Genomic DNA, 27,647 nt, shown 5'->3' with positions numbered 1-27,647 from the left:
CTATAAGCCTAGTTTATGTAATCTTGCCTCATAATTTAACCCTTGGAGCCCTGGTAACGTTCTGGTGAATCTGCGCTGCACTCCTTCCCAGGCCAATGTATCCTTTCTAAGGTGCAGTGCCTAGAACTCCAGATGTGGTCTAACCAGGGCTTTGTATAATTGTAGCAAAACTTCCTCCCCTTACAGGAATCTGTGTGCTGCTATGAGGTTTAGATCATACCTAGCAAAAATGCCACAGTTTTTATTAGGGAAACGTGTCCTGTTTAAATTTAGACACCTCGGCTGTCTGATGATTCAGGCTACAAATACACTTCCCAGTGTGGAGCTGAATCATTCGTCTACCAGTTTGTGCAGAGTTAGCTGATCTCAGTTTAAGCAGCAGTGTATGCTTCAATTAGCCTCAGCATCCCTGGACCAGAGAGGGGCAAATTCAGCCACAGTTTTCATTTATGACATCATCCAGTGATCCCTTGAAGTAAATTATGAATGAACAACTTGGTAGCGAATAGATGAGCACTTTTTAGGCACCAATTCTGATATGTTGGTTAAAATGGTTGATGAATTAAAATCCATACTAACTACCGATAAATATATATCACAGCCTGTGACTCTTACAGTGAGCAGCCATTATAATTACTGTGTTGTCTGTCTTTTGTAAAGGAGAAACGAGGTATCATGAACACAGGAGGCCACCAGCATCTTATTGCCTGTCTGGAGACTCTGCAGAAAGCACTAAAAGGTTAGTGAAGATTGTCACAGCCTGACACAGGTAACTAAGATATACATGTACAGAGCTTTCTTTAGGGTATTTATGTATGTAATGGAAAATAGGCCTTTAGACCCATCAATCCTGTTCTTTCCACAGACCACGTACAGTCTGCTCTTGCTCTATGATTAACTCTATGCAATGCATTTAATGGCCTGAGTAAATGTTCCATGTAGCTTATATGACTCCCAAAGGTAAGTTATGCAGAATTTCACAGCGCTAGTACTTTCCAGCAGAGGTCATTGGAAAGCAGTCAGTGCCAGGAACCCTGACTCATTTTTCTCTTCTGTAGCTCAGGGGTGCTGCACTCAATGGTAGTGCCCCGACTCAAATCAGCTAACTTAGTATAGATCAGAGATCAAACCTGGAACATTAATGTCACTTAATGCTACACTGCATGGTGCCATTATCCATTAGGCCACTGCAGCAGGAATGTTGTCTGTTTTAAGTCTTACATAATTCTGTCCTTTTTATTAAAAAAAAACCTAACATGGATTAGTATTTTATATCTGCAGCCATGGGTGGAGTTTTGTTCTCGTCTACTTACATATATATTAGATAGGTCCGGGTTATTTTTTTAGGCATACAGCTTCGTTACATATAAGGGAATTATTTAACACTTTTTTGCTTTTGTCACTTCCAGGCTCAGTCATTTTAACGCACTCCTGCTGGCCTCCAATTCTCCTTCCTCTATAAACTGCAAGTTGTCCTGTCCCACTCGCCCATCATCCCTGTCTGCACTGACCTTCACTGGCTTCCTGTCCTCAACACATTCAATTTAAAAATCTTGTCTATAACTCCCTCCACAGCTTGCCCTATCCTTCCTCTGCAAGCTCCTTCATCTCTGTAATCTCTCCCAAATGCTCCAATCTTCTAACCTTGACCTTCTATTCATCCCCATCTCCCTTGTCCCACCATTCCCTTACGCCCATCTGTGCAGCACCTTAGTGACGCTACTTTGAAGACACTACAAATTCAAGTCATGATACCTGTATGTATCACAAGGATTTCCCCTCTCAAATTTTCTCTAAATCCTCTCGTTGATGCTAACTCAATTCATACTCATTTTACTTTTCAGTCATGTCTCTGCCTGCAATGACAGACCGCCTAGAGTCGATTGCCAGACAGAACAGGTAAGTGACTGTGCTTTGTATGTCAAATGAATTCATTGATCTGTCATCATTCAGGCTCTTTAATGAACAATGACCATTTTTTTTTTTAAGAATGTTTAATTCTAATCCAGTCTTTTCTCTCATCCAGCCTTGGTTCTCACCTGAGTCCTTCGGGTACTGAGTGTTACATTACGTCAGACATGTTCTACGTAGAAGTGCTGCTAGATCCAGCAGGACAAGTCTGTGATGTCAAGGTGGCTCATCATGGAGAAAATCCTGTGGTAGGCTTTTTATTTTCCTATTGAGGATCTGTGACTATTCCACTGTCTGCCCACTTAAATTCTCCTCTTACAGCTGAGGTGTTGATTTATGGGAGCTACATACCCTCAGCTGTAAGAGGGCAGTCTGGAAAACAGATTCCTGTGTTATTCATTTATGTTTGTTTCCCCTAACTTTTGCTGGGACATGGTTACACGGTTGTCTTCAGCTTCCCATACTTTATTTAAGTACCTATTCTTCACACGTGAGCCTAGTTTGTAAGTATGGGTAGGCATCACAGCCTGGTCTCATTCTGTGCTTAACCAATACCCATGGGTGCAATTTCCAGCAGAATTGTGGATAAAATTGTATTCAAGTTTGAAAGGTTTTCATAAATCAAAAAATTAACTATTTCCACCGGTCGGCAAATCGGTCACTAAGAGGCATCAATTTAAGATCATCAAAAGAATGAAAGGAGAGGTTGGACATTTTATTTTACACAGTCGTTACAACACAGAGTGCACTACCAGAAACAGTGATGGAAGTAAAATCCATATTAGCTCTTAAAGGGGAAGTGGATAAATATTTGAAAAAGAAAAATTTAAAAGGTTATGGAGTGCTGGCACAGGCTCAAGGGGCTGAATGGCCTCCTTCTGTGCTGTACAATTCTATGATTCTGTAAACTCCATAATTTTTTTTGACCCTGTCATGGGCTGTACAGAGAATTAGAGAACGTGTTGCTACCACTGAAATTACAATTGGGCTTCTACCAAGAATGTGAGAAATGTCCAATATTGTAGCCCTCCCCCATCAAGGTGCCACTGATGAAGTTTGCTTTTTCCCCTTGAGTGCCAAGTTGAGCCTCGTGTACGCATCAAAGAAAGAAAAGAAGAAAGTACTTGCATTTATGGAGCATCTTTCACGACCGCAGGATGTCCCAAATCACTTCACAGCCAATGAACTACTTTTGTAGTAGTGTAGTCAGTGTTGGGAGACGCGGCAGCCAATTTACGCACAGCAGAAAAGTAATTAGATAATCTATTGTTAGTGGTGGTAGTTGAGGGATAAATGTTGGCCAGGACAACAGGAGAACTCCCCTGGGATCTTTTACATCCAGCTGAGAAGGCTGATGGAGTCTCTGTTTTGGTCCCATCCAAAAGGCACCGCCTCCAACAGTGCAGCACTCCCTCAGTACTGCACCAAAATGTACAGGTGCAAAAGCAAGACGACCAGAAGAGTGGCAGTGCATGGTCATGACTAAAATGGCTCTCAAATCTGAGAGCTTGGTGTTCCAAAAATAAACTAATGCATTTTTAAAGTGACAAAATACTGTATTTAAAGATGTGTTCTATAGTTCATTCGTTTAATAATAAGTATTGATAATTTGAAGAATTTATTTGATGAGAAACAAAATAATCTAAAGATTTCAAATTATTAAATACTCATTGTTTATGCTATTGCCAGACTTTTTCTAAAAATATAATTTTACATGAAGTTTTTTTTAAACATATTTTCTCAGAGTTGTCAGGAGCTGGTGCAGTACCTGAGGTAAGCCATTTTTTTTAGCAAGGCATAAAACAAATATAGTACTTCAGCTATGAGAGTAATTTAAAGTGTTCTGTTAGAGAGGTAAAGGCCAACAACCAGTCTGGATGATAAATATGTGGAACTAGTCAATGTTAGTGAGATATTGACTCAAGACAGCAGTGCTGCTTCATAGAAATCTGATTCAGATATTGGGGGGAAAAAAAGGAACATTTCTCTAATTCTTCTATTATCAGAATCAGAAATGAGCAGAAAATCTCTTTTTAAATGTTGCAGGGAGCGGGTGTATGTTTTAAAAGGTTCAAAAGATTTTCATTACTGAAATAAGTAGCGATAAGAATCTAATTGTGTTGATTTTGCAATTGAAAACCCTTCCTAGCCGACAAAAGTTGAGAGAATGGTGAGAAGATGCCGGCAGAACAGTCTTGCATGACGGTGTGTTGCCTTTTCTTTCTCCTTGTGGACGACTAGCTTTCTGTGCCTGGTGGAAAGAGAAGGGCAGATGGTCTACCCCTGGGCCAGTGCCACTTTTATTGGGCCACCAGTAGGTGATGAACAGCAGCTGGAGAAGGCTCTGCATCCGATTTACTTTGTTTTCCTTCCGTTCCCCCTCCCACAGTTGGTGGTGAATTACCTGATCCCTACTTGGGACAGCTCAGAGGAGTGGGATAATTGAATCCATGTTCCATCAATCCTCAGTATGTTGGAGCACTGCCATTCTACTCAAGAATAATCACTTCAAGAAAGGAAAATGGCATACCTTGGAAGAGACATATGCTTCCTGATATGAAGAAATACAAATATAAAAAAAGTGGAAAAATTGGGGCATTTTTCATTGCAACAACGCAGATTATGGAATGATACGATAGTGTTTAAAATTATGAAAGGATGGGACAGAATAGATAGAAGCAGACTTTCTAGTAGTTGAGGGGTCTAGAATAAGGAGCCACAGACATGAGATAAAATGTAAAAGGGCAGGAGAAACTTCTCTATACAAAGAGCCGTGAGGTTTTACTTCCAGGGTCAGTGGTTGAGACAGAAATGGTCAACATTTAAGATTTGGTTGGATAGGTGGATGAAGGAAATGGGGATATGGGAAAAGGGTTATGGGAATAGGATAGGTGAACGTGATTAGGATTATTTCCTCGCATGGAGGATAAACGCTGACGCGGTCTTGTGGGGCCGAATGGTCTGTTTCCGTGCTGTAACTTCTGTGTATTTAAGGTATTTTCCTTCATGCCTTACTTGACTTTTGCGTTGTGCTTTCCCGATGATGGAAACTAATGGTTTGATTGTGTTGCAGAGAGAAGAATTTCTTGGAGTTCTCAAAACACCTTAAAGGTCTCGTCAACCTATATAAACTTCCTGGAGACAAGTAAGGATCAGTAGTTTGATTTCTTTTCCCCCCTTAGGAGTTTTCACTGATTTGCACATCAGTGTTGTATTGTTTGCTTGCAAAGTAATTACAGCCACATATGCCAAAATACTTGTATCAGCCTAATTATTTGCATTGATATAGTGCTGTTATGAGCTTTGGGTGGCCCAAGGAGGGGAGAGTAGCCAGGTATGGGTGCACAGGGGCTATCTTGCCTTGTCTGGGACTGCCATTGGACCAGGTCACTATTGTGGTGCCTGGAGCAGGTGGTGAGGTACTCTCATCTTCCATCTTGTATTAGTCTGTTGTTCCTCCTGTGGGATGAGGGGTCTTGTGTAGGCTTCTAGAAAAAGGGTCCAGATGCTTTGTTACTTTTTCAGCCTTAGGTTTCAATATAGCAGGGAAAGTATCTTGCCGCCATGCAAACTGCAAGACATGACGAGTTTACATTGTGGAAGGTAACTTGGTCTTGGTGTCTTCTAAATATTTTTAGAACTCGTTCACTAGTGGAGACTTCCCTCTTCTGAAATTAGTGGAGTGGAGGCAACTGTGGGGTTATTTCCGTTGAGTGCCTGAGTATTAAATGCATACGTGTATTCTTAAATTGTTATAATATACCTGTACTAAAATAGGCTTGACTTCCAAAAAGTGTCATCTTGTACAGAATTTAACCATCCATACCTAGACAATTAGTGTAAAGTGTCTCATTTAGAATAAATCAGGTGCTTAGTGATCTAATGTGAATTATTCTATAATAAACTAATAATTCTACCCTCCCCCCCCCCCCCCCCCCCTCCCCCACTCCAGGTAGAGGAAGATAAGAATCACAGTTTATTTACTGTAGTACAGTGGAACCTTGATTATAGGGGCAACACCCCACTCCTACCCAGTGGTTAATAAAAATTGGCAGATAATCAAGTTACCACTGACGTTGGGAGGAGCAGGAGGGAAGAGTACTTCGATTAGCTGCTTGAGGCGGGGATGGAGGAGCTTCTTGTATGCAATTCTCCTTGTATCCTGTTTCCTTTCAAATGTTTTGTCAGCTTGAGAATAACTCAATAAAGAGAGTTAAAAGAAATATAATGTAAGATAGCCACATACAAGAGCAGTATAGAATGTAAGGATAGCCCTATAGAGCTGTGTAAAATGTAAGGATGGCCATGCGGAAGAGTCTCTTCTGCTCCCCTGAACAACTGATCAGTGCACTCCTCTCTCGCTGTTTCCTACAGCACAGATCATTGCTCTCCCAACTCCCTGGAGATTTTTTAGCATAAGCGAGAATGTGAATAACAGGAATATGGATAATCAGGGGTATGTTGCGTTTTCATTTTTTTCCTGCAGTAAGCTGAAAACTAAGATGTACCTGGCTCTGCAATCTCTAGAGCTTGATCTGTCAAAGATGGCACACATGTTCAGGTAAATATTCACTTCTCTGGTTTGATGTAGCCAGATGTTTTTGAGATTGGTTTTTACTGTTTAAAGTTGGATCGCAATGATTTAACATGAGAGATAAGATCACTGAAAATAATTCTGCATAACATAAGTACAGTCTATGTTCATGAGAGGTGAGGTGAGAAAAGCACATGAATGGGCTGGACTTTAAACAAGTTCAGATCCTCAAACCTCCAGACTTGCTACTACATACAGCAAAGTGAAATGAAAGTTGACACTTCCCTCACTTCTAGCTTTTACTAGAACAATCTAAGTGGCTGCCTAATTCAGGTTTTATTGTATTGTTTCCTTCTCATTTTCTGGTGGTGATCTACCGACTGAAAGGTGGCTCATTCATTTTTATTTCGAGAACTGATAAACTATTCAAATCTGGCTCCCTTATATAGATACAGTTCATATAAAGATAGTGAACTCATGCTACAGATTTACGTGCTGCTATGATTTAAGTTTTAATTTCTCACCCAAGCACCGTAAACATAAAACCCGTCCCATATATAAGCTTTTCTCCCTCCTTTCCCGAAGGCACTGACCCGTGCTGAGGTACAATTCCACAGATGCCCAAGTGGCCATTCTACATGTGTGAGCTCAGACAGTACATGATGCCAAGCTATCCGACCATAGAGGTGTTACGTTCAAGCCCAACTGAAATACTCATGCATTTTCCAGCAGGGGCACTGGATAAGAGTGGGGACCCTGGTTGATTTCCCCACCCCGCTGCCCTTCCTGTAGCCAATTGTAACATCCCAGCTGAGATCTTTTAAGACACCACATACTAGGAATTAAGAGCCAAGAAGATTACCTGAGTCATTGTGGGGAGTTTTACGTTATTTTTCCTTGCTAGTTTTCTCCCCTCTCTTACACCTCCTGAAGGTGTTGGCTCTTTACTCAGGTGTGTTACACTGGCACCTCTCACCTGTTGGTCACTGCTCATACGTGAGCCTTAACAGTGAATGCCAACAAGTTATTTGACTGTGGAGAGGTAACAGACAAGCCTGAGCCTGTCTTCACCCAATGGCCATGTGCACATTTTCCACCAGGCATCACTGGATAGTAATTAAGAGCGGGAATCCTGGCTGATTTATCCCCTTCCAGGGCCACTTGTAGCATCCTGCTGTCACCCCAGTTGACATCAACTGACTCAGCACAGACCAGGGATCAAAACAGGGACATTCTTGGTCCATGTGGCTCAGCTACTCACTGGAATAAATTGACTGGGCCATCAAGGCTGGATATTTGAACCTTCATTATTTGTGCACGTACCAAATGGGCGTCAGGGCATTGGAAGATGGCGAAAATTCCTGAAAGTGGTTGTGAAAGGATGAATTAGAAGTGTACTTTGCAAGAATATTGGTTTTGTAATCCAGCCATAAGATCTTTTCTTTATTCTTCATCATTGCAGATTAGCGACAAATGCAAGTAACCTTGATACAATACTTCAAGGAAGTGTTGGTTATCTTACCCCGAGGAGCGGTGGTACGTTTCTTTCAATATTTGACATGTGCGTATTTCCTGGTCAGCATCTGGATAAACAGCTTGGGGAGGGAGGGTGGTATTAACTGTGTTACGTCACTGCGACAATAGCATCAGTGTAATTGGCTTTCACAGCTTTGTAAAGCCCCAGGTACTCTCGGTGCAAACATTTAGCAGCATTTTGAATTTAGTTTAACTTCCTCCCCCGTCTTGAAACCTGTGACTCATGTTGAGTTGGCAGCAGCAATCTCACCCGAGTGCCTGTTCTTTGCGTTAGCTTAAACAGTGAAAGTTAGATTAACATTTCAGTGAAACCCTTCATAAGAACAGATGAAGGGTACCACACAAAATGTTAATCTATCTTTCTCTTTCAGATGTTGACTGATCTGTGTATTTCCAACGCTTTCAATTTCTTTCTGTCAGTTTGGTTAGTAATGGGTGTGTTTTTGAGCCACAGTATCTTTGCTTGATTTTACAGGACATTTGATGAACTTGAAGTACTACGTCTCTCCTTACGACCTGTTTGAAGAGGGAACTGGTGCACCTACAAACCTTAATGAAAATAACGGTATAGTGCCAGGTTCCAGTTTGTTGTATCAGTAGAAAATAGATGGACATGGCTGGGAATGAGATGAGTAACATCTAGGACAGTTTGTTGGTGCTGGACAACGTTTTCAGTGTAATTTCCTCTTTGTAGTCCGGTTGTAGTATTTATGTATACTGAGGATCCTTTTTGTTATCTAGGAGGCTGCAATGCTAAAGGTGGGTTTTCTACCATGATTTCATTTTGAATCAAAATTATCAGCTGCCATAGATAGAACATGATTTAAACTTTGTTCCATTTTGAACATGTGATTTGAAGTTTCAGTGACGACTTTGCTCCTCTTGTATCTCCACACCCGCCCCAAGCAAATACCAGGTGGAGCAATTAGTATCATGGTGTATGGACTATTAAGCAATATTGGCAACCTTACAGACTAGAGAAACCTTAGACTCTGGTAAATAATATGCCCACAGTCACTTTTTTTCATCATACATTTGTGCTCATCACTTCGCTTTCTTGTAGTTCAAGAGCCCTTTTATTAGTTATTTCTCTTACTCCTAACAATTTTCAGCCTACTTCTGTAGCAGAGCAACTCAAATGCCCCAGGCTGTCCTACTTTAACATTCGAGGTCTAATTTTCATATTTATACAGTGTTGACTGCTTCTTACCACCAGCTTGATTCCAAAGTTGCACAGAAATTCCTTTGTTATTAAATGGCTCTTTTGCAACTGCTGCCACGAAAGTATAGGATCCTCTGACTGTTTCCAAAAACTGATGCTCCTCAATTGCCTACTCACTCGCTCATATATTTATCTAATTCTCCCGTAAAATTTTCCACACTGTCTGCTTATTTGTGAAGTCTTTTCCACACATTCACCGCATTCTGTGTAAAATAGTTAAACTGTCGGTACACACTCCTTCTGTGATTGAGCCCATATCCCATTCTAGGGCAGACTGAAATTCGAGTTGAAGTCATCTATTCCATCACTTTGGACATCTGATGCGATTGGACTTAATTTAGACCATGTTAGATTGAGATTCTTCTGTAAAAGTCCTCTTACTGTCAGCTGACTATTATAACCTTGGTAAAACATCCTAATTCCTGTGAAGTGATCAGAAACAATACATGGAGTGCAACAATCATACCAACCAGTAAAAAAAAATACAACAGTGTGGTGGAAGCTGCAGACTCCAGCACAGATTATGGAAAAGCTTTCTTTTTAAACTGAGGCTTGATGAATAGATTTAGATGAGTTTTGTAAACTGCTTAAGCTCCCGTGGTTCAACGTTGGAACCTCAAGTGTTTCTATACTTGTAATACGTTCAGACCCATTTGTTATTTTGAATAATGCTATTTTATAGGAACCAAGTATAATTAGCAGGAATTTGGCTTTTCGGTTTATTTTCCCTTCCTTTCTGTTGTAGTTTTTGCAGTTAATTGTTTTTATCCTCCCTGTGCAGTTCCCCGATTCTTGGGCATGAATGTGTTTGTAACAATTGAAGGGCCCACGGGAATGTGTAAGCTGCCTATAGCTCCCCTGATCACAGGCTCCCATTCCACAGACAACAAAGGGTAAGGAAACTTGCTGCTGGTGAATGGGGACTTTGGGTTAAAAGTAATCTTTGAATATTAAACACTAGAATTTGGAAATAATTGTTTAAGTATAGTGTTAAAGGCACTCCCCTAACATGGGTATGCAATGATTGATGGTCCTAATGCAGACTGATAATTGGCATTGTCATGGTGCATTTACAACATAACTATAGCGTGGTACAAAGCATTTTTACTTTGCATCAACACTGCAAGTGCAGCTTGAATACAGAACCAAAGTCTAACCTGATGCCAAAGTGAAGCAGAGTGAGACTCCTTGGAGGAGATTTCGCTCCAAAATCAGGTCAGACCTTAACACCCGGTTTATACTGTACAAGTTTAGTGTTGGCGCAAAGCCAAAACCGCTTCAAACTAACATTAAGCTTGCAGGGTAAAGGCAGCCTCAGTCGCGTGAAGAAATTTTATTTCGTCAGCTATTAGCCAAACCACGGGGGTGTGCTGGTAATGATAGCACCTCAGAAACAAAGCAACCAAAAACTATTGTGTGAGTTACTATTTGTTACTTGTTTATAAGTATGTTTATCATTTGGGTGATTTTATGTAATATGTTTTAATATAACAGGATGATCTATATTGGGTATGGTTTGCACACTGGTTTACAGTAATTTGAGACAGGAATTACTATAAAATATGTTGCATACCATTCCCTAAACAAGAGAAGTGTATAGTCAAATCTTCAGGCTTTTGCTTATATCATCTTGTAAATGACACTAGTACGTGTGAAAACACCTAATGCCGCCAAGTATTAGTGAATTGGGTGGCTGTGCTACCCTACTGACTGCTTTTTACTTATCAATAATTATTGTTAAAATTAATGATACTTTTTTTTTAGAAAGAGCTTTGGCCAATTGATATTTTGACTGTGTTCTCTTTTTGCCATCAGTAGCATTTTAGTGGCATGCAGTTGGTACGTGGGGCAAATTTTCATTCTGTGTTCACTTGAACTGTGACAAATGCCCAGCCGTCTGTTAGTTTATAGGTTTTATTTTTCCAAAATGTAGTTGTGTCTGAAGAGAGCATTCTAAGTTGTATAATACAAGGGTGAAGGAAAGAAAGAAAGAGCATTGAGGCTTATGTCCTCAAGGGGTCCCAAAATGCTTCACAATTCTTTTTTTAAGCCTAGCCACTGTGCTGGAGGCAAATGTGGCAGCTGTTTTGCCCGTGGCATAGGCTCGCCAACCGGAAGTGAATTAATGGCCATTTAATCTGTTTTTCGTGGGTGTTGGCTGAAGAAGGAATGTTGGCCAAGACATCGGGAGAGCTGCCTGCTTTTCTTTGAAGAGTGTCACTCGATCTTTACCATCCATCTCAACCACCAGTACATGCCAATGGGACCTTGGTTTGACATCTTATTTGAAAGACAGCACCTCTGTCAATTGCAGCACTCCATCAGAATGAAGTCCATAGTGGGACTTGCACTCACAATCTTCTGACTTCAGTGGCAGGAATGCTACCAACTGAGCCAAACTGACACCAGGTGCTGGGAGTTACAGTTATGTTATTGGTGATGGTAGTGGTGGGAACAATTTGGGATGATGAATTAAGGGTGTCATGCAATAAATATGTCAATAATTTGCCTTAGACAGGATATTTCCTATATTGTACTGTTACCAATAAGCTAAATAAGCTTATTGACAAGACTGAAGCTTAAGAGCTCTGCATTGCTGTAGATAAACCTGTTTTGGTGCCCTGGCTGTTGGGTAGCCATACAGTGATCTTTTCCTTTTCTCTTCCAGCACACCTTCCTTCTCTTCTGTGACTAATGCCAACAGTGTGGACCTACCAGCCTGCTTCTTCCTAAAATTTCCACGGCCAATTCCTGTATCAGCATTTTTCATTCAGAAACTTCAGAACTTCTTAGGTTAGTTTACGTGCACCCATTGCGAGAAAAATATTAGTACAGGTGCCTGAACAGCCATCAATGTTTAAAGGTGACCCTCAAGGGCTTTGTACAATCCTCCCTGCTTTAATGAGCAGGATTAAATGATTGAAGTTTTAAGTACTTCCTAATATCCTACAATTCAAAATTCTACTGTCAGTACAGTGTACTGTTTTTCAGCAGTTTCAGTGTGATGCTCTTGAGTTTTATTCAGTCTTTAGATCACTCATTAATTCGTGACTTTATTTTGCATATCACTTTGTGTCTGATATTGTTATACCTTTCCTATTTCGTAAGTGTGTATTATCTATAATGTTACCCTCCAAGCTACTCTCACCTCAGGAACTGCCAAAGAGCTCCCCGGTTTGAGCTCCCTGGTCAGTGTTGAATTAGCTGATTTCAGCTGGGCCACAACAATTGAACTCAGTGCCAATGGATTAGTTTATGGAGAGGTTAAAAAAAGAATCATCCCGGGTTCCTGCTTCTGATCTCTGTTCAGTGACTCCTGTCAGAAAGTGAATTTTGATTGGGGACAGAATCAGGCTTGTCTGCGATGACCCTTCAGGTTCTCCCCCATAACACATTAGCTTCCCGCACTCACCTTTAGGCTTATGCATGAAAAACACTCAATGAGGCAAGAAATTGGAGGTACTGTACCCCAGATGAGTTAGAGGAAGAGAGAAAATCCTGGCGGGGCAGGGGGAGGAATTTTAAAAAAGGAATCTCTTTGTTTGGGATCAAATGCTTTAGTGTAAATAATAGTCTGAGTTTAAAATATTAGCATTTCAGGAAGTTGAGTTTGAACAGTCAGTAATCTGCTACAGGATAGAAAAGTGCACTCATGCCATCTAGTAGCGAAGATGGATACTACAAAAGAATAAAGTACCTAAATTTCTACTGCACCCTACTGGCAGAAATGGACGACAGACAATATAATAACCTGTAAAATATAAGCATTTACTGTAGTATCTTCACTTTTTTTTAAAGGAATGGATAGCGTACACATTTTACAGTGCTTTTAGATCAAAAGTCAACCAGAAATTGATTTCCTTCCAATATGACAAATATATAGTCTATCAGAACGATCGCACATTCAGTAGATATTTCACTGTATCTGAAGGCTTGTGCTTTCCTATGTTTTTCCCATGAGGATGTATTTTTTTTTGGACAGGTATCCCACTCTTCGATCCTCCTGCTACTCTAGTTCCACTTTATGAACTGATCACACAGTTTGTCCTCTCAGGGAAGGATGGCAGCTCATCAACTTTGAAACATAACATGCGGTTTTATGCTGTGAGTTGACAGTAATACTGGAATTTATAAACTAGTTGTAATCCTGGTTATTTGTTTAAAACGTCACTTGATTTTCTTTATTAGCTGACTTCTGTTTTTACTTGGTTCTTGGTTTTTGGTTTTGATGAGTTAGCTGATCTCAACTGGAACACTACAGTTAGCCTCGCCACCCCTAGACTTGGGAGTGGAAAAATCAGCCAGTGCTGCTCCTCCTCCTGACTACTATTCAGTGGTACCTCTTGGAGAGCGCAGCTGTGTGGACATTGGGTGAGGACAGGACTGGAGTTGGCTGTGATGGCCTCCACAGTTAAATAGCCTGTTGACGAACACCATCTAGGCTCTCACATGAAGTATGGCTACTTGATTGACGCACTGGAGGGCTCCCAAATTCCGTGAAACTGTACAGTACCAAGACTCGGAGCCTTCCAGAGAGATAGGGAGAAAGTTGGAGGGCGGGGGGAACCTTCCTCTATTTCCTGAATTAAATCATTAATACTGTGTCAGTATTTCAGTTGTCACAAGTGGCAGATACACACACTAATCTTCCACAGTTTCATTTGACTGTCTAATAACTTCTGCTCTGTGTATTTGGGTGGGGGGGGGGGTGAAGGGGGAAGAGAGGAATGAAGAGAGCTCTGGGTTTTGATGAGTATCCTCCTCTGGATAAAATCCATGATAAATGTACGCTGCTGGTTATCTAGAAATGTGGCTGTTTCACTTTTTTTTGTGTACACAATATATTTATATAAATTAAAAGCTTGACATTGGTGTTTTGCCAGTCTTTACCAGGCCAACAGCATTGCTACTTTCTGAACAAGGATGCTCCAATCCACAATGGGAGGTGCCTGCAGGGAGCACTGCTTCATAAAATCCCTTTCCGGCACCCAGGCCAGGTGCCTCAAATTCTGGAACTTATCCGACACCAAGTGGCCTACAACACGCTGATTGGGAGTTGTGTGAAAAGAACTGTGCTGAAGGAAGGTAGGGGATGTTTCGTATACAAGAACCTGGTTGCTTCGTATACTGGGATTGCGCATTTACCCATTTGCCAGACAGTCATGTTTGGATTTATACTCCCTTGTGGGGAAACAGGAACTTGTTGGTCATTTCTGCTATTTAGTTGTTGAAAATAGCTTCTGCAATTAACCAAACATATGCAACCAAATTCCTTGTGATGCTTTTTGCCTTTTAAAAAAAACTGCAGGATAGATTCTTTGTGGAGCACTGGAGTCCACAGGAACAGGAGTTCCTTTGTTTTCCATTTATATAAACAATGGGGATAGGCACAAGAGGGATACTTTTTAATTTGCTAATGACTGGGGCATGCCAAACTGTGAGGGAGATTGTAGGAGGATATCGACAGGTAGGTGGAGTGGGCAGAAAGCTGGCAGAGGCAGTTCAAGAAATAGGAACTGGTACATTTTGGGATAAGGAAAAATAAAAGGAATTATACCCATTCCTGTGTGAATACTCCTTGAGAGTGAGAAATGGAGAGCTCTAGGTGTTGCAGATACAGCGATCTTTAACGGTGGGAGTGCAGGTAGAAAAGACTATTAAAAAGGCAGACAAGATTCTGGGCTTTTTATACAGGGTCTTCTAATATAAAAGCAAGGAAATGAGACATTGGATAGGTCACAGTTGGAGAATTGTATGCAGTTCAGTATAGGCAGGATATTAAAGCCATAGAACGGGTACAGCGAAGATTCACTGATACCTGGAATGAGAGATTATAGTTATGAAGATAGGCTTGAAAAATTGATGATTTTTTTGCTAGAACAAAGAAAGAAACAATCTTTTGCTATTCACCCTCTCAAAGCATTTCAGAATTTTAAAAACCATTTATTAGCTTATGGCCGTTAAGAACTGGATTAACACTTCGGAAGTTAATTTGGAATCGAATCCTTGTTGCCAACAGAAAGAGGAAAATGTCTCATCATGAGGGCTGGATCCAGTGAAAAGAGAGGGTGATGGCCCATCTTTCAATCTGTTAATCAGAACAATTGTAAAACTGTCATCTTAACATTTTTAAAAAAGGATTTCTGTTCCTTTCCTGTACAGTTTTCTTATCATTTCTGTGTGAATCGTTTGATTGCAGATTTGCCTGGTCGTTTGCAGTTTGAGGTGTGCCCACTGACAGATACCAGCTTCAGCCTGTCCTTCCAGCACCCAGTCAATGACTCCCTCGTGTGTGGTATGCTACTTTACTGACTAAAATCATTGACCAGTTTGTGACCCGTTTAGTAGGATACTAACTACTGGGACTAGATTCTGAAACATCAGCAGTTTTTGTAACTGCTCATACCAAGCAACAATAAAAGATCTACTTTTGTTGTGATGAGGTTTTTTCGGAATGCTTTTTTCTCTGAATTTTCTCCCCTCCTGACTCGTGCTGAGGCACAGATTCCAAGACAGTGCCCTCCAGTACCTTGTCCAAGTGGCCATTTTTCATGTATGAGCCTAGGTGGCGACCATCCGTATTCCGTTCAACCATGGTAGACATCGTAGCCAATCCCAATCCTGTTCTTGCTTGACATGTAGTCAATTGGCTCAGTGCAGACCAGTGATTGAACCTGGGACCTTTCTGGTCAGTTCACACTGGGCATTGCACTTAACAACTGAGCTATCCGGGGAGCCCTTTTCACAATAATTTTAAAATGATCCCTGGACTTTCTCAGACTCCGCATCTTCAATTATTTTTAAATGTCGCCTTTGTTTTAAACAATTATTGTTATTTTGAAAGCTCCAAAAGAGTAGTCAGTACTTGCAGTTGTGGTCTCTGGTGCAGCTTCTCAGTTTCAATTTTCAATGCTGTTTATTTTGCCAGTGGTGATGGATGTGCTGGACTCCAGGCAAGTGAGCTGTAAGCTCTATAAAGGACTCTCCGATGCCCTCATCTGTACTGACGACTTCATTACCAGAGTGGTACAGCGGTAAGGGTCTTCTCTGTACTGAATATGTTCCAGAGAAAGGACGATCATGGACAGGGTTTACTGATTTACAGTCGCCAAGTAACTCAAATTCCATTTTTATTAGATAGCATTCTGGTATTTATACCAGTGTTTTGGAGATCAAATTCTCCAGTCGTCTAGTGGGAGAAGGCGCTGCTTGGTTTAGTACTGACACATAGAGACCAAAAGATCCCAGGCTCGTTTGAGCTCAGCACAGCAGGCTCGAGGGGAAGATTTAGCCAGGGTATCCCACCCCTAATCACTTTTCAGTAACCTCTGCTGGCAAATACACACAAGTTAGACTTCAGGTGAGAAAATCTTTGGGCTCAACTGTGATACCATCCATAGTTGAATGACCTCATACTCACTAGTTTCTCACTTGAAGAATGACCACTTTTGTTTGGTGCTATAGAGCTGCCAGTACACGTCAAACGGTACCTGAACAAGTTACTGCCTTCAGGAAAGAAAGGAGAAAATCTGGAAAAATAATTAACAGCCTGAATTATTTTAGCTGTAATGTTCTGCCACCCGGGGACTTAAACAAGAGAAGCTATTAGTTATTTTTAATAATGCAGTCCGTTTCTGGGTGTCCTTGAAGCAATAATTTTAGAAAGAATGCAGCTAAGAGGCAAATCTGGAACATTACTTTAAGACCATAACAGTAGGACAAAGAAATAAAAGACAAACTTAGTATTGATGTCAGGATGTTGTTTACATAAAGAGCGATTAGCACATGGAATGGCCTTCTGGGCAGGGTAGTGGAGACAAAAACTTGGAATTATTTGAGATATAGTTGGATATTGTGATGGGGCTGATTTATTTTTCTGAATGAGTGAGTTTGAATGAGCCTTCTCACCTGTACATATCTTGTAACGTGTATTGTGGAATGGAGGGGCTCACATTCGATCACGATTCTGAGTTCCTGATAAGATACATTCAAGGGTACTTTTTGTTTTATTGAATTGCTCACTTGATTCGCTCTTTGAGATAGAGCTTAAAAGTTCAGTACTGTGAATAAACTCCAGGGGGAAACACCGACGGATAAAAGTAAACTTGGGTAATGTTACTAATGTCCCATGTGTTTTACAGATGTATGTCCATTCCGGTAACGATGCGAGCAATCCGCCGAAAGGCTGAGACCATCCAAGCAGACACACCAGCTTTGCCCCTCATTGCAGAGACTGTGGAGGACATGCTGAAAAGGAATCCGCCCCCAGCCAGCAGTCCGGGCTACAGCACGCAACTGGGCAACAATCCAGCGAGTGGCACCACTACTCCAACGAGCACTTTTCCCGGACCCATCTCCGCGCTCTTCAATTTGGGAAACATAGGCGTGAAGGAACGGCATGAATCGGGGCATGGAGAGGATTCCTTTAAAGTAAACCAGAACCCCATCCTGACTAGTTTACTGCAAATTACAGGGAGTGTCGGATCATCCATTGGTTCAAGCCCTACACCACCCGGCCATACACCACCACCAGTGTCCTCCCCTGCAAGTAATACCAAAAATCACCCCATGCTCATGAACTTGCTCAAGGACAACCCAACCCAGGATTTCTCAACATTGTATGGCAGTAGCCCTTTAGAGAGACAAAATTCTTCTTCTAGTTCACCTAGAATTGATGTGGCTTCAGGCAGCACGAAACAGAAAAAGAAGAGGACGAGGTCGCAGACAGATAAACCCAAGCAACAACAGACTGAGGAGGACTTCCAGAGAGAACTCATCTCCATGGACTTTGATGCTCCGAACAGTGTCTTTGATGTAAACCTGGCTGGGGATACTTTGGACACCCCACATATTACCCCTGCCCCCAGTCAATGTAACACACCTCCTACAACATACCCTCCAGCAGTGGTGCACTCGCAGCAGTCCAGTATGCAGAGAATGGTGCGCCTGTCTAGCACAGACAGCATTGGAGCTGATGTCACAGAGATTCTATCTGACATAGCAGAACAGACTGCAAAGCTGGCCACCACAGGGGACAATTGCCAGTCCATTGGGACACCTGTCCGTGATTCTTCAAGCTCTTCTCATTCTGCTGTAAATAGTACGTTTGATACAGATGTTTTTCAAGCTGGAAGTAACGAGAACACATACACTGATCCTGCAGATTTAATAGCAGACGCTACTGCTACTCCAACCAGTGACTCTTCAAACCAGTTTTTCCCCGATGGAGTAGATTTTTTATTGGAAAATCAAAGTGGGAACAACTTTGTGAGTGGATATTTTGATGAGAACAGCCAGGGTGGAGATGTCGATGACATGAAGGGTTTTCCTTCACAGGCCCTGGGCTCGATGAATGTGCAGGCAATGAGTGGTGATGCTAGCGATCGGTCCAAAGGGAGCAGCCATACAGACATGGTGGATTTCAGTATGTTTACAAGTGGCAGTAAGTCTTTAGGACCACCCGACGGGATGGAGCACAGTGGGAATCAGAGCCCTTTGCTGAGCACGGTGGAAATTGGAAAGGGGGACAAATCTCAAAAACAACGATCTGTTAAGGAAGGAAATGGCAGTGGGAGCAGCAATTTACCAGGAATGGGCATGGATGGAAAACCTGGGAAACGCACCAGGACGCCGTCAAGTGATGGGAAAAGCAAAGAAAAGCCTCCAAAACGCAAGAAAACTGAGTCAGAAAACAAGTCCCCATCCCATAGTGTGTCAAGTCGTCCTTTTACACCACCGGCTAGTACCACTGGCTCCAAATCTCCTGGGAGTTCTGGCCGGTCACAGACACCACCTAGTGGGGCCACGCCTCCAATCCCAAAAATTACAATTCAGATTCGCAAGGAGATGGTTGGCAAATCGTCTTCACATAGCCAGTTTGGCTCGGGCCCCTCATCCAGCAGTAAAAGTCACCACTCTCATTCCTCCAATTCCTCTTCCTCCAGCAAAGTGAAAAGCAACAAATCTGAGGGCTCTTCCAGCTCTAAAATGAGCAGCAGCAGCCTTTATCCAGGGCAAAGCAGTACCAGTTCTGGCCAGTCGAAGAGTTCTTCTCAGTCCATGGGAAAACCCAGTTCTTCTCCAGTCACCAAGCACGGGTTGACCAGTAGCAGTAGCTTGAGTTCCAGCAACAGTAGTAGCAACAAAATGAAACCTCAAGTTAAGTCGTCATCTTCCCTGGTTAATCCATCTGGAGGAAAGCCCAATGTGTCTCCCTCCCATTCAAGACCTTCAGGCAACTCAGAAAAACTTTCGTCACCATTGAAGCCCATTCCAGGAACTCCGCCTACAAAAGCTAAATCTCCAGTCAGCTCTGGCTCAGGAAGTTCTCACATGTCAGGGTCTAGTTCCAGTTCAAGCATGAAACAGTCCTCTGGTATGACATCCTCCAGTTCTTTGAACCAGAAGCCTCCAACCTCCTCATCCTCTTCCTCCTCCTCTTCCTCCTCTACCTCAGCTTCCTCAATGTCTTCATCTCAAAATGCTCATGGAAATTTAATCAAAGGAAAATCCCCTAGTCGAACCAAGAAACCATCTTTGACTGCAGTGATTGACAAATTAAAACATGGTGTGGGTGGAGTAGGTGGTTCGGGTACAGAAGACTGTCCAGATGGTCAAATGGCTACAGCAGCAACACCTACCACTCATAGCATGCCATCCAAACATAATATGTCCCCTGCAGATTACCAGGGCAAGCGAGAGAAGAGCGACAAAGAAGGCAAGTCCAAGGTCTCTGTCTCGGGTAGTTCAGGGGACAGTGGAAAGAAATCGTCTGACTCCAAGAATGGTGGTGGTACTGGTGTGGCAAAAATTATCATTAGCAAGCATGATGGTGGTTCTCCAAGCATTAAGGCCAAGGTAACATTGCAGAAGCTAAGTGACGGTAGTGGTGACGGTTTGAGACCACAGATAACTGGCGCAAAAAACTATGGCTCACCGTTGTTCAGTGGTTCAACACCGAAACACGAACGCTGTTCACCAAGTTACAGCAAGTCTCCTGCCTACACCCCTCAAGGTGGCGATAGTGGCAGCGAATCGGGATCGTCCTTTGCCGAGAAATCTCACCAGAACAGTCCCAGCTCAGATGACGATATCCGGCCGCTCCCTGAGTACAGTTTAGAAAAGCATAAAAAGCACAAAAAAGAGAAGAAGAAAGGGAAGGACAAGGACCGTGACAGGGACCGTGACAGAGACAGAGAGAAGAAAAAGTCTCACTCCAGCTTGAAACCAGAAAGTTGGTCAAAGTCTCCTATTTCAACTGACCAATCCTTATCTATGGCAGGGAACACATCCCTGAACTCTGAAAGGTCATCTCGCCCTAGCCCGGCATTTTTGATTGGCGATGATGACGATCTCATGAACGTGGCTCTGATTGGCAACTGAAATGAAGTGCATTGTTCTTAAAGCAAGACAGTCAATTGTACAACTATAGTATTTTGTTTCTAATTATACGAGGTTCTTGGTTTTAAGCTGGTAACTCGCTCAAATTTTGGCAGATGTCCCGGATCTGCCGTGCATTCGTAACATAAAAGTTTTCAAGGTGTTAAGTTTGTCATTATTTTTGGATGTCAGCACCACTTATCAGACAGTGTATGTGAAATGTAACCATTTTTTGTACATTTTTGAGGGGGTGGGCTTTGTCAAGTTTTACATAAACATTTTTTGTCTTCCCTTACTATCAGTGGCTTAAGGGGGCAAGATCAAAAGCCAAGTGGGAGGCCTCACGAGAAGACTCCCTCCCCAAAACAGAGGGTTGGACTCAGTAAAGTCTTAGCAAAGCTTTGAAGCTCCTAATCCTGGCTCCACCCCGTTTGTGTTTGGCTCCCACATTTTACAACTCACTTTTAGTGACTGAAAACTATTTTAAAATCAAAAGAGACTGAGGCTTTGTGTGCTAAAAGTCTTTTATATTTTTCAAAGAAAAAAGGTGGCCTGTGTGCATAATTTTCTCCTAGTCTCCCATCCCACATGCAAAAGATAGTAGATTTTATTTAACTGTTTGCAAGGTCCAGATTGTTTTACATAAAAACCTAAGATGCTTTTAACATGCTTTATTTTTAACTATTTATTAATCTTCTAATTTCAGAATTGTTCCCTGTGCTTATTGAAATCATTTTAACAGCTTCTAAAGCTTCTTTGTAATCCATTTTGAAGTCAAAAATTGTACATTGCTTTGAATACACAGGTTGTTCTGCAATTCCCCTTTTCTTGCATTTTTGTGAAGAGTAAGAATATGTTTGTATTATTATTTGTATTAACACTTTGAGACTTTTTTTTATTTGAAGTATGTTTCCAACAATTTTCTGTCAAAATTCAAAGTTTGAGAGTTTGTGTTGCAATTTTGCCTCCCAGTTTCATACCATAAGTTGGACGATAAAGGAGTTTGCATATAAACCACACGGGTAAACTGAAAGCAGCCCACCCATTATCTGAACACAGAACTGGCCAAACTTCCTAACCGGTCTCCCAGCTGCTTATTATATTTGGCACCATTTTGCGCCCTCAGTATAACCAGTGATATGTAAGTTCCATTGTTCTCCCTTTTGCCCTGATGATAGTGCTGAATGGTGCTTCCAGGAGACCATTAATTAGATGTATGGACAGCTGCTCCCAAAAAGAGGGAGAAAAACCTAACCCTCCATTGTTTAAAAAGGGAGAGAGGAATAGACAGAGTAATTACAGGCCAGTCAGTCTAACTTTGGTGGTGGGGAAATTATTGGAATCCATTCTGAGGGACAGGAAAAACCGTCACTTAGAAAGGCATGGATTAATCAAGGACAGTCAACATAGATTTGTTACGGGAAGGTCATGTCTGACTAACTTGATATTTTTTGAGGCGATAACAAGGAGGGTCGATGAGGGTAGTGCATTTGATGTAGTCTACATGGATTTTAGCACGGCTTTTGACAAGGTTCCACATGGCAGACTGGTCAAAAAAGTACAAGCCCATGGGATCCAAGGGAAAGTGGCAAGTTGGATCCAAAATTGGCTCAGTGGCAGGAAGCAAAGGGTAATGGTTGATGGGTGTTTTTTCGAAGGCTGTTTCCAGTGGGGTTCTGCAGGGCTCAGTACTAGGTTCCTTGCCTTTTGTGGTATAAATGATTTGAACTTAAATGTAAGGGGCATGATTAAGATGTTTGCAGATGATTCAAAAATTGGCCATGTGGTTATAGGAGGAAAGTTGTAGACTACAGGAAGATATCAGTGGACTGGTCAGGTGGGTAGAAAAGTGGCAAATGGAATTCAATCTGGAGAAGTTTGAGGTAATGCATTTGGGGAGGGCAAACAAGGTAAGGGAATACACAATAAATGGGAGGATACTGAGAGGGTAAAGGAACAGAGGGACCTTGGAGTGCATGTCCACAGATCCCTGAAGGTAGCAGGACAGATAGATAAGGTGGTTAAGAAGGCAGATGGGATACTTTCCTTTATTAGCCAAGGCATAGAATATAAGAGCAGGGAGGTTATGCTGGAACTGAATAAAACACTAGTTAGGCCACAGCTTGAGTACTGCGTACAGTTCTGGTCACCACACTACAGGAAGGATGTAATTGCACTAGAAAGGGTACAGAGGAGATTTACGAGGATGTTGCCAGGACAAGAATTTTAGCTATGAGGAAAGATTGGATAGGCTAGGGTTGTTTTCTTTGGAACAGAGGAGGCTGTGGGATGATTAATTGAAGTGTACAAAATTATGAAGGGCCGAGATAGAGTGGATAGGAAGGACCTATTTCCTTTAACAGAGAGGTCAAGAACCAGGGGGCATAGATTTAAAGTGATTGGTAGAAGGATTAGTGGGGAGCTGAGGAAATATTTTTACACCTAGAGGGTGGTGGGGGTCTGGAACTCACTGCCTGAAAGGGTGGTAAAGGCAGAAATCCTCCTCACATTTAAGAAGTACTTGGATATATAGCTGAAGTGCCGTAACCTGCAGGGCTACGGACCAAGTGCTGCAAAGTGGGATTAGACTGGGTGGCTTATTTTCGGCCGGCGCGGACAAGATGGGACGAATGGCCTCCTTCTGATCCGTAAATTTTCTATGATTCTATGAAGACATAGAATGATATCTGCGACACAATGCCTTAGATCCATGGCAATAATTTTTCAACCCCGTCCCCCATCCAGCATGGAACAGCGTTTAATTGGAAAACTTAAGAGGCAATGTTCCGGCTTCACATTCTTGGTGGGAAGGGTCCTCGCCCGCTGGGAAAGTGAAGTCAGAAAATTACCCATTTAAGGTAAGTTTACTGGAATAGTGAAGCATCTTTAAAGCAATTGCATCATCCATGCAACAAGACCATGAAAAACTTGGGCCGGTGCTCCACCTGGCCATATGCCCGTCCATTAAATAGCTGGATGGAAATTTCAATTAGAGACCACAGAAATGAACAAAGGGCCCACATTGGACACTCCATAAATATAAAAACGAAAGCTTGCTGTAGTGTTGTTATGACGTGCCAGATTTTAGTAAAAGCTATAGATCTTACTTACAAACCATGAAAAACCTTTAAGAGCGTAACATAACTGCGCCAACTTTCCATCCACCTCAAAGCAAATATTGGAGTCCAGAAAATTAAACTTGGGAATCTGAACAGTGTTAGAATTGTTCAGATCTCAATAGCGATTCAGATAATGGAAGGGTTTTTTCCTATTGCTCTGCATGTTGTCCAGTTTGGCCAAAGAAATCAATAATTGCAGTTGCCCAGTGGAGGTTGATAGGCATTTTGCTCACTTGGTTAATGATTTTGATTAATGATAACTGATGTATGATCCATTAGAACTTATCCAGAGTGTGAGGGCAGCTGCTGAATGAACAGAGCAGCTGTGAAGATAATGCAGCCAGAATCTAATCGGTTGTGATGTATACATTGGGGCTACTTTTCACTCTGGGCGTGGGCAGTTGTGGATCGGACGCTCATTATATTCCCCACCCGATTTTCCTGTCCACTGAAGTCAGTGGAAAGGACAGTCAGGCGGGATATACAATGGGCAAGCAATCCACAGCCACCAGTTTTCTGCTGATGCTCAAAGTGAAAATTATCCCCATTATCTTCTAATTTTATAGCAATTCTTGACTGTACCAGTGCCAGACCCGCCCTTAAGTGTTCTTTTTCCTCCTCTTCCTATTCACCTGATCAGAGCTCCAATTCTCTTATCCAGTGTACATTTGTTGCGTCTATGTATCCTTCATTACCTTTGCCTGTGTTCACCCCATCCCACTTTTCCTATCCTGAAGCCGCTGACTCTTACTTGGCTACGGTTACACAAGCACTGGCTTGCCCACCATTGCCTCACCCAAGCAGCTGTCTTCTGTAAGCCTTGACGATGAGTGTCAACAGGCTGTTGCCAACTGTGCAGGGCATCGTTCCTAAGCCGGTCCTGTTCTTGCCTAACATCCACACAGTTGTATTTTCCAACAGGGTGAGGGTGATCTGGAGCGGGGGACCCTGGCTGACCTGTTCCCTACCCAGGCCGTTGGTTCTGTGAGACCCAGCTGCTGCCCTCGATGAGATCAGCTAGCTCAGCGGAGACTGTGACTCCATCCCGTTTTTCCTTGGTTAAAGTAAGTTGTCATGCATTTGTGCTGGGGAGTACCTTGGGTGGGAGAAGAGGAAGTAAAATGTGGCAGTTTCTTCAAGAAGGTACAGATACTTCCCTGTTATGAGGAAACAAAATAAGTGTGGGACTTCTATCGGGTGTCATTATAAACTATCTCCTACAAGATTGTCATCAGTAAAAAGGAAGGCAGAGGTCACATTATGGAGTCAGCTACAAATATTTTATTTTTTTAAGTCATTTGAAGAAACTTACATTGACAGTGTTAAGAAAATATAAGTTAATCCAAATTGAGGAATGTTTTCAAAGTATGAAATTTAAGTCCTGTATCAACTAACGGCAGCCTTTATTAAACCTGCAATTTCCAAATACAAGAGCTTTCATTGGTATTTTTGCCAGCAGAGTGTTACAAGTCAAAATTGCGTTAGGATTGAGATGTAAAAAAGCTAATTTTTTATCAACAGTGTACTTCAGACTGCAATTATGAGACTGTGCAGCAGGCCTGAAACTCTATTCAGGGAAAACAATGCAGATGCTGTGGATTTCTCAACCACTTTCGCTGTATGTTTCATGCACCCTGGCTAAACACAGCTGGTATGATACCCAATTATAGAAGTAGAACAATAGAGCACAGGAACAAGCCATTTGGCCCATCAAGTCTGCGCCAGTGTTTTTTCTCCATGTGAGCCGCCTAGTCTAATCCACTCTCCCGCTTGCTCCCCGCTCCCTTAATTGTCCCTCTTTTTTGAGCAACTATCCAAATCCCTTTTAAAAGAATTCATGGGCTGTGCTTCAACGACGATCCATGACGGAAAATTCCAAATTCTTCGCACCCTCAGTAAAGAAATCTTTGCTTTAATCCTTTTGAGATTATTTTAAATTGGCACAACTCATGGAATAAACGCTGAAAGTGCACAACAGGTCGGTCAGCAGCTGAAAGGGAAAGATAGGTTAATGTTTTGGGGTTGGACCGTTTGCTGGAACTGTGATGAACTGTTCCACCTGCAATTCTTAACCCATCTTTCTCTTTTAGCTTCTGACTGACCTGGTGGGTGTATCCAGCATTTTATGCCTTTATTTAGATTTGCATCTTGATGGTTCTCCATTTGATCTCTTCTACAACTCATGGATGTTAATTGTAATGACCGTTGTTTATGGGTTTTGAATCAGTTCGACTTGTATAAATATATCTCCAAATTATTGGGACCAGAACACTTTTTTATTCATGGGGCAGGCGGAGAGCGCAAAGTATCAATGAAAATATTGAAACTTTTATTGAGTATTAAATATGGATAATCTTCAATCAGACTAGGTAGGGAGGTTGCCTCAAATCTCAATGAAGGCCTCTTTTGTTAAATAAAAGGTGAATTTCAGGTAAGACTGAAAAGCAAAAATATATTTCTTCATGGATGTTGGGATTTTATTTTAGCTGGACACATTGATATATGACTTAAATTTTACCAGTGCTTTCATGTAGTGTTTTGTGTGTGTGGGTAGTTTTCTGTAAAGTATGCTCCCAATAGCCTAGTGGGTTAACGGTACTACCTTGTATAAAGCTAAGCAATACAGACGAGAACACCCCAGGTTTCATTCCTGGTCTATGCTAAGTTTAATTGGTCTTAGTTGTGGCTTCGGTGCCCCTAGGCTTTAGGGAGGAGAAGAAAATCATCCTTGATTCCTCATCGCTGCTCGGTGACCCCTGCCAGAAAATGTGTGGATGTCGGGCAAAGACAGCATCGGGGGCGAGGCTGTAATGGCCAACGTAGTCAAATAGCCAGACGCTCAATTCTAGGCCCAAATGAAGAATGGCCACTTGGTGAGGTGCCAGAAACTACCCCAGCAAGAGTCAGTGCCTACAGTAACAGCAGAGAAAACTGGGGAGAGGGAACCCCTTTAAAATTACTGTTCTAGAACTAAAGATTATATTCCTCCCCCACACCCACCCTCCCCGATCAGGCGGCCATCTTGATGTGTTCATTGGTTACCAGATGTGATTGGTTGCCTGTGTATATTAAAAAAAAAAGTCAAAATGTGTGATTTTTCTTCTAAATTATTTCCGGAAGCATTGAAATATTTGGTTTTTAAAAAAAACTGTATTTTTATACATATTTTGGCATAATACCTTGTAATTTCTCTGTACAGTGACCTCGCAGCATGACTGCTAATGTTCCCAGTTGTTTGCCTAAAGCAGATGTAGATAAAGAAAATGGGCTGGCTGTTTCGTATTTCATGCCTTTCCTTTCGATCCAGCATGTTCTAAATGATTTGAGAATTTCCTCTTATTTAACATAAAGGTTAGATTTGTGCCATAATTTTTGCAAAATGTAAATATTTTCCTGTCACGTGCATCATAATAGAAGATGTTACTTTGCTGGAAAAAAATACAGGTGTTATTGTTCATACTTGGAAATAAACATTTCAGCAGGAGTATGTTCGTGTGTGTGTGTTAGAATTCCATTTGCAGGGACCTGATCCTGTTGACGACGCACATTTTTCTTTCATAATATAAAGTTTGGGGAAGCTGGGGAAGGTTTGGAGCATGCTGTTTTCATACCTGGGTTTGTCTGCAGCCCAGACTGTTAGAATCGAAGTCTAGTGAGTATAGGAACAGGAGCATAGACCAGATGAATACGTGGCTGCAGGGATGGTGTAGGAGGGAGGGATTTAGATTCCTGGGACATTGGTACCGGTTCTGGGGAAGGTGGGACCTGTACAAGCGGGACAGGTTACACCCGAGCAGGACCGGGACCAATGTCCTCGTGGGGGTGTTTGCTAGTGCTGTTGTGTTGGGGAAGGTTAAAACTCGAATGGCGGGGATCGGAACCTGAGCAGGGAGACAGGAGGGGGAAACGAGGGTGGAAACAAAAGACAAAGGGAAGAAGCAATAGT

The 27,647-nt window shown here is 42.0% G+C and overlaps 1 protein-coding gene across 1 annotated transcript in view; it reads left to right on the top strand.

The window, feature by feature from the left end:
- med1 (mediator complex subunit 1) overlaps positions 1-27,188 on the top strand; it is a 36,349-nt gene extending 9,161 nt beyond the window's left edge. Inside the window, exons 3-17 of the mRNA XM_067968811.1 lie at positions 661-739; positions 1,845-1,899; positions 2,027-2,159; positions 3,656-3,684; positions 4,985-5,056; positions 6,398-6,472; positions 7,908-7,981; positions 8,457-8,546; positions 9,985-10,096; positions 11,872-11,996; positions 13,186-13,307; positions 14,087-14,288; positions 15,403-15,498; positions 16,132-16,237; positions 17,345-27,188. Coding sequence (XP_067824912.1) covers positions 661-739; positions 1,845-1,899; positions 2,027-2,159; positions 3,656-3,684; positions 4,985-5,056; positions 6,398-6,472; positions 7,908-7,981; positions 8,457-8,546; positions 9,985-10,096; positions 11,872-11,996; positions 13,186-13,307; positions 14,087-14,288; positions 15,403-15,498; positions 16,132-16,237; positions 17,345-20,585 — 4,611 coding nt within the window. The 3' untranslated portion in view covers positions 20,586-27,188. The remainder of the gene's footprint in view (positions 1-660; positions 740-1,844; positions 1,900-2,026; positions 2,160-3,655; positions 3,685-4,984; positions 5,057-6,397; positions 6,473-7,907; positions 7,982-8,456; positions 8,547-9,984; positions 10,097-11,871; positions 11,997-13,185; positions 13,308-14,086; positions 14,289-15,402; positions 15,499-16,131; positions 16,238-17,344) is intronic.
- The last annotated feature ends 459 nt before the right edge of the window (positions 27,189-27,647 follow it).

This window comes from Heptranchias perlo, chromosome 30 (assembly GCF_035084215.1).
Source record: "Heptranchias perlo isolate sHepPer1 chromosome 30, sHepPer1.hap1, whole genome shotgun sequence".
NCBI lineage: Eukaryota > Metazoa > Chordata > Chondrichthyes > Hexanchiformes > Hexanchidae > Heptranchias > Heptranchias perlo.
The sequence above is the reverse complement of the archived record's forward strand: the minus strand, read 5'-3'. Positions and strand labels throughout refer to the sequence as shown.